Source organism: Fundulus heteroclitus, unplaced genomic scaffold, assembly GCF_011125445.2.
Source record: "Fundulus heteroclitus isolate FHET01 unplaced genomic scaffold, MU-UCD_Fhet_4.1 scaffold_574, whole genome shotgun sequence".
Taxonomy (NCBI): Eukaryota; Metazoa; Chordata; class Actinopteri; order Cyprinodontiformes; family Fundulidae; genus Fundulus; species Fundulus heteroclitus.
Genome location: NW_023397005.1, coordinates 24,849 through 32,448, shown reverse-complemented (window position 1 = coordinate 32,448; position 7,600 = coordinate 24,849). Strand labels below are relative to the sequence as shown.

Here is a 7,600-nt window from a genome sequence, read left to right as displayed (position 1 = left end):
CCGACGATCCTGATTGGCTCGTCCATTTTATATGGTACTGAAATCTCTCCCAATGGCAGCGAGTCCACATGGAGGTGGGGAGCCGTTTGGCAGAACGACATCCATCTGGCAAGAGATAGATTATAAGGAAGCAGGGCCAGCTCCAAGCTCTACTGTACAGCTACACCTCTGATCAACAAGATAGTGTGGTACTTAAACCTGATCAGCTTCCTCCATCAGGACAGGTTTCCTGACCACATGTCAAACCTGTTTTTGTAATGGACAAAACAGGCTTCCACTGAAATGGCCCTGACCTTAACCCGGATGATAAGCTACAGAATAGGTGTAAAACTACCAAATATCCAGTTGGTAACACACCACGCCTTTAATGGCTGCAAAAAGCAAAAGTCTTTCTGTAACGTGCTAAAAGCCATTTGTCAAAAACATCAGCTACGTTTGAGCCCGTCTTTAATTTCAGCCCTGTGTGTGTTACAGAAAACTCCACAATAAAAGGCCCAAAATGTATCCCCTTGTCTGTAAGCTGTATTCATTTCATCCTCGCCAAAAAGACAACTTCTCTCCAAGTAATTAATGAAATTGTTTTAATCTTTATTTTTTAACATTTGGGCATCAGTTTGAAATAAAAGCACTTTATTTCAGTAGTTGGTTTAACATTTTCATGTAGCAAATGCACTTCAATGGTAGTCATCACATCGCTTGAAAAAAGTTACATATCTATATATAGAGATATATATATAGATATATATATATATATAAGGACGGTTCAAGTTAATTGGCAAATACAGAGAGGGAAAAAGAAAAAGCAAGAGCAGAAGCCACTACGTTCAGATTGCTGCACGACATCAGGCTAAAAAAAAAACTGTTTCTGGTGGCTGTGGGCCGCCATCTGCGGTGACACTGACCAAAGGTAAAGCGCTGCACATTACAGTGTCTACACTTTCAAACAAAAACATTTAATTATACAACAGCATCAAAGTTGTGCAATGAAAAGTAAGTGGTAAGGTATACAGAGAGCCAGCTAAGAAAAGCACGTGGAGCCCATGTGAATAATGGGAACAATCATCATAAAGTCCACATGAGAGGACTTGAAAACAACACAGTTGAAAATATTTTCTTTTGCTGGTACGTTTCTGTTAGATCGAGGCTTAACGCTTCACAATATCATGACATTCACAGGTTTCTGCACGGGTGGACTTGGATCGGAAAGATGCCGGTAAGTCGGTGAGAACGAAACAAAAACGAGATTGGAAGCGGGACCGACCGCTGTCGTGCATGTGCGCTCCAGTAAGCCAAGCGGACAGGATGGCTCGCAATCTCGGTGCTGAGGTGAATATCTTCACGTGTGTGTGTGTGTGTGTGTGTGTACAAAGACAGTGCATGGGTTTCTGTGGCCTTTTTCTACATGTCGGCCACTCTTATATATATATAAATAACATATGCTATTCAAACAAATCGGGAATCCACCAAACTGAGCCTCATTGTGCCGAGAACATGCTCAAAACGTCCACAGATTTCCAGCGACTGTACACACCAGCTGACCAAAATACATCAACAAGGCAGCATAGCACCTCAGGCGGGATAAGATGTTTGTTTGTTTTTTTTTAGATTTTTTTTAATTAATTTTTTTTGTTCACCCACAGAAAGCGACTGGACTCGAGGTTTGCTTGAATGGCACAACCGTATTATTATAATTATTATTATTTCTTTTCTTTTTTCTCTGCAGCAGAGGCCACCTTCCGGATCCCAACGATGTTCAGGCCAGCTTCTGGGAGGTCTCCATCTCTTGCTGGGTTACCTTCTCCTCAGACATGATGGTGACCCACGGCGATACCGACCGGGTGATGGTCTGCTTGGCCATGTTGTAGTGGTTGATGAAGGTGTAGAGGCGCCCGCGGCCCCCGGGACCCTGAGGGGGATAGTTGCCGTAAAGCCCGGTCGGCATGCAGCGGCCTTGCTGCTCCAGAGGGAGGCAAAACAACACACACGTTAGATATTTAAAAAAAAAAAAAAAAAAACAGGATTATACAATGACTCATTGGCTATTTGAAGTTACAGGGGAGGAAAGGTTACGGTTAGTGAAGCAAAACAAGCCTTCTCTGCCAAGCTGCACGGCAAAAGCCAATCTACACTTCGCAGTTTGCAGCTCAGCCTGCAGCGAAAAACCTACGAGGCTAACTTGGGATCATAGAACGCAAACGTTTTTTCCTGATGTTCAGGTACTCGGGTCAAACATTTCACACGGGAAGGAGGGCTTTGACGTTTTTTTTTTTCTTACCACGTAGACGAAGCTTTCAGGACACGGCTGCTCGTACTGGTAGATCTTATAGACGACCAGGAACACCACGCACACCAGGAAAGCCAGGGCGCAGATCACCAGCAGGGTCACCTGATGAAGAGTCAAATAAAAAAGTGGATTGAACCAATGAAAGGAGGGGTGTGTACAGATTAGACCAAAACAATTCATATCATCGCCTTTTTTTTTAACTGGATGGAATGGAAGGTGATAGTTGCTTCTCTTGTTTATCACCTTGGATTTTGGGTTTGTCTGACCAGAGCTCCTTCTTTCTACGTGTACAAACCGGACTTCCTTTGGCTTTTTTTTGTTACTGTGGCGATCCTCTTGTCATCCCGCCATAAAGGCCAGATGTGCGGAGAGCATGACTAACAGTTGTCCCGTCAGCAGATTTCCCCACATGAGACACTCAAGCAGAGCGACCAGAGCGCAGTTGGTTCAGCATGATTTTATTGATGGTACCAATGTTAAAGGATGCAATGCACACATTACAGATCTTTATGCAAAAATAAATAAATAAATAATAGAGATCTGTAACTAAAAACTGTGCGTCGTTTAAATCCACGTAACAATTTTGTGCCCCTTTGGCTTTGTCTGTCACCTAAATTTCCAGTAAAATACATACAAGTTTATGTAAGATGAAAAAAAGAAGAAAACGTTTAAGGGATACTTTAGCAATCCCCTAAATGTCTCCTGCTTACTGAGGCTGAACTCAGTTGTCTGTCATGTTCAAGCTGCACGTTTTTCACTATCATACAAACGTCCATTCGTTACATAACAGGAAGCATGTTCAGTAGAGCAAATCTAAGGATGTATTCACACTTTCCAAGTTTGAGCCACATTAAACAAACCCCAGTTTGCACCCCCCCCCCACCACCACCACCACATCACTACTTTTTCAGGTGGTCTCAGGCCGCTTCCAAACGGACTCATGGGTAATAATACGTTAATAATACAGAAAACATGGATGTCTTTGGACATAAGTCACCGTAGCGGCGAACCTAGTACTGAAATCATACCTGTTGCTTAGCAACATTACTGCCAGAATGCTCTGAGACCCCTTCAGCTCGCAAGAGGCATTCTCCGACACCGTTCCGAAATTAGGGATGAGCGTCTCTGGACTATCACAACGATTTAGCAGCCGTAATAACAGCACAAATATGCAAATCAGAGGTGCCACATGCAGGATTTCCATGATAGTTTTCCTCCATTACGTGGCTGTTCTACGTCCCGCTCTTCTTTTTAACCATCTTTTTAATCTTTTGAATAGTAAACTGACCTTGACTTCATTGTTCGATAACTTGGATCAACCGGCGTGTACGTAATAGACTTGGAGTCTGTCTGCATGATTCGTGCCTTGGGATGACTTGTGAACTTTTCAAATAATTTCTATTTTATTTATATAGCGCCAATTCATGAAACATGTCATCTCAAGGCACTTTCCAAAGTCAAATTCAATCAGATTATACAGATTGGTCTAAAATATTCCTCTCTAAGGAAACCCAGCAGATCGCATCAAGTCTTGACAAGCAGCATTCACTCCTCCTGAAAGAGCGTAGAGCCACAGTGGATAGTCGACTGCATTGCTGATGGCTTTGCAGCAATCCCTCATACTGAGCAAGCATGAAGTGACAGTGAAAAGAAAAACTCCCCTTTAACGTGAAGGAAACGGCCATCTGCCTCGGCCGACTGGGGGTCAGAGAAGACCCAAAATGAATTGGCGCCATAGAAAAATAAAAATGGCAAAAAGGTTAGAAATGTTCTACGAAACTATATATATATATATATATATATATATATATATATTCGTTCCATTCCTTTCTCACACCCAAAATAGCAAATCCTTGTTTTCACAATTTCTCTAAAGCACAGTTTTTGTCTCTTCAAAATAAATTACTGCCACAGTTTTAAAAAGGGAAACTTACATCTGACTTATTTCCCTGCTTGTTTACACAGATTTGCATTTATTCACACATTTAGAGTTTTTCAAAAGTCAACTTTGGGCATTTGTGTCTGTAATCTGGAGTTTAGATGAAGACAAACTCAACACCAAAAACAGATGTAGAATGAGGGGCAGATCCTTACTTACAATGGTATTACCGAAACGACACTTGACAAATCATATAGGGACTATTTACTAATCCAGTTTAAATCAAGCTAAAAATTCACCTTTGTGAGTTCCCCAAGCCACAAGTCGCTGTGTGATAAACATGGGCGATAGGACTAGACTCTACAAGCGAAGACGTCCTGTATGTTTCCTGTTTTACATTTTCCTACCTTTCCAGAGTCAGATTTTTAAACCCACCTACTGCTTGTGTGCAGTTCTTGGGTTTTTGTGACTTGTTCAGTGACATGGGAGCTAATGGGCCAAATGTTCGTCTGAAACAGTTCAAGGCTGCTGAAATCATAACCATAACCACCTTTATTTGTTACCAGGCCTCATTTATTTCCATTTTTAAAAGTCTGCTTTATTCTGAACTGCTGGGTTTTAAAGTGAGAAAACGAGAAGTTTCCCTGCACTGGTAGCAGACTGGTGAGAGCTCCGTGTAATGCATGCGGTAATCCCAGCGGTATGGAGCTCGTGTGGCCATCTGTGAGGCTGCTGAACCGTCAGCTCTCAGGAGGGTTACGCAACGGCTCCCGGTGAATCTGAGGAACGAGAGCGGGAAGGCAGAGGACGTGGGAGAAACGGCCTGTTTACTGCCAACTATGTGTTTAAGCTATTTTTATTAGCCGGCATAAATGGACACACTATATGCAGCTGCGTACTCACGTAAAACGAAGCCAAGAAATTGGGATTTTAGTCTATTGTAGGCTAACAGAACATCCCGTGCAGTCCCTCTCGGTGCTGCTCGGGCACTTTATCGCGGCTCTGACGGCGTTTCTAGCTTTTATCTGTCCGATCAAATCCTACAGCTGCAAAGCAGAGAAGACGACAACAAAGGAGAGCAACAGGAGTCTATGAAGGAGCCCGTCGGCTGCATTTCAAAGAGCCAACGGCGTTCCCCAAGACGGGGACGTGCCTGTCTTTCATCCACACACCTGAGAGCTAAACCTTCATGGGGGGAAGCGGGGCGTCGATGGAGCTGCACGGGGTCGTCTGTTGATCCTGGGCGCGAGGATACAGGAGGCAGAACTGTGCAGGCTTAGCCCAACTCCACCTGTTTTCCCCCTCTGCTAAAATAACACGGCGGAATCGTGTGAGGTGTGAACGGTGCGGGGATGGGGAAGGGGAGGTGGGAGAGAAGTGGAGGCCATCTCCATGGCAGCTGCTGAATTAATGAGAAGCCCCCAGGGCGGGGTTAAATGAATCATTATGCATTATGGCTCCCTGTGCATCTGTACAAAATGAGGACTTTAAGGCCTGAGCTAGGGAGCTTCAGCTGGACTGATGAAAGTGTCAGATGTCCACAGGAGGGGGGGGGACAGCGTCTGTCCTGCAGCATATGAGTGAGTGGGAGGGCGACAGGTTTAGGAAACGAGGTAGGAGACGCCGTTCTTACTTTGAGCCTCTCAGAGACGCCTTCGATGATGCTTATGGAGAACTCTGCGATTTTGGGGGAGCGCAGCTTTCCTTTCTTGCTCTCGCCATCGTAATCTGCCTTTGTCTTCACCACCACCTGGTCACCACATGCAAGACAAAACGCACAGCGGTTAGAAATGCTCCCCCTGGTGCAGTGAGGACGCTGGTTTTATGATCGAAATAAGAAGGAGGGGGGGGTGGGTAGCTTTCATTCCTAAAAGGCGGATGGTAAAAATGAGGAATCTCACCTTATCAGGTGGGGGGAACTGCAGCTGGCTGGCATCTAACGGCGTGATGAGAGGGATGGTGTCAAAGCCGTCCTCGGATGCCGCCTTCCCGTTGTTTTTCTCCGCGAAATTATTCCCCAGTTTCACCATTTTCTTTTTTCTCTCCCCTGCACAGAACGGGTGTAAATGGGCGCTTACTAACGCTGTTAGTTACAACCCATGTGCTAATTTATGGAGAAATGTAGAAGGGGGGGAGGTGGGGGGTGGTGGGAGATGATGTCAGGCTCTTTGTGGGCCAGCAGGAGAAAGCTCAGAGCGCAACAAGGAGGACCGACTGCATCCTGATAATTCTCTGTTTTTAAACCCAGCCACATGCTTCTCTGAACGCACGCATGCAAGCACTCACCAGCTCAGCCGAGTCGCGTTATGAACCAGCGGGCTTCCCTGGATGCCTTGGCTGTTATCTTCCCCAGGCTGGCAGCGTGTGCGCGTTTTTTTTTTTTTTTTTTTTTTTTAGATGTGACGCAGCCGATTTGTGCGCGGAGCTGCTGAGCGATGTGGCCGGCTGGCTTGGTGCGTCGCTCCCCTCCTCCTGAGCTGCTGCTGGAAGAAGATGCTGCTGCTGCTGCTGCTGCTGCTGGCGTCTGGCCGCACTGCAAGTGATGTAACGTCCATCCATGCGCACGCACGGTGCGACCAGGGGGGGCAGCCGGAGCCCAGCATCAGCCAATGGAGTGAATTTAGCTGCGGGGCTCCATACATCGGACATGCATTTCCTGTTTGCACACATAGGACCAGCAGCGTACGTTTTGATGCATCTCAATAATCCGGGTCACACTCATTTCAACCAAATGTTTGCGTCTCTCCTCCAAGAGGTGAAACGTTTTGTTTTGTGCATGTTGGATGACTTTCCGACTTCAGTGCAGGACACCGATTCTCACCCCCCTGATGAAGATGTGTAGCAACCCTTAAAATAAATGCAGATTTTGTTGCAGTGTGGCTCGATCTCACTCTGAAAATAGCAGTTTTAATGAAATAAAATCCATAAATCAAAGCGAGTAGAGCATTTCATCTCATTAAAAAAAAATTCTGGAAAGGCTAGGCAAGGCAAATTTATTTATATAGCACAATTCAGTACAAAGACAATGCAAAGTGCTTTACATGATTAAAATATAGCAAAATAAAACAGAATAAAAGCAAGTAGGAATAAAATGTAGATAGAAATTAGAACAAAGAAGTGGTGATTCAGTTAACTAGAACAGTTGAAGGCAATCCTAAACGAATGTGTTTTTAATCTTGATTTAAAAGAACTGTAGGAGAATACATATTAAAGGTGACCTGTTATACTAGCCGTTGAACATTCAGGATAGGTCTACAGGCCATACAAAACATGTTGATTCGATTTTGACAAAATCCTCAGATAACGAGATTTCACCTCCTCCTCGGTTTCGCCTATTCTGGAACCCTTTCAGAATCAGCTGTTTTTAGGGCTCTGTCACTTTTATGCAAATTAGCTGCAGCTGACCACGCCCTCCAACTCAATGTTTACATTTGCAC

At 44.7% G+C, this 7,600-nt stretch overlaps 1 protein-coding gene across 1 annotated transcript; it reads right to left on the bottom strand.

Annotated features, from left to right (window-relative positions):
• Nucleotides 1-1,114: 1,114 nt before the first annotated feature.
• On the bottom strand, nucleotides 1,115-6,708 carry nsg1 (neuronal vesicle trafficking associated 1). The gene is made up of 5 exons (XM_012870718.3): nucleotides 6,450-6,708; nucleotides 6,065-6,210; nucleotides 5,797-5,913; nucleotides 2,276-2,386; nucleotides 1,115-1,954 (listed from the first exon to the last, which is right to left on the bottom strand). The coding sequence occupies exons 2-5, from the start codon at nucleotides 6,191-6,193 to the stop codon at nucleotides 1,754-1,756; spliced, it is 558 nt and encodes a 185-aa protein (XP_012726172.1). The 5' UTR covers nucleotides 6,194-6,210; nucleotides 6,450-6,708; the 3' UTR covers nucleotides 1,115-1,753.
• Nucleotides 6,709-7,600: the final 892 nt, after the last annotated feature.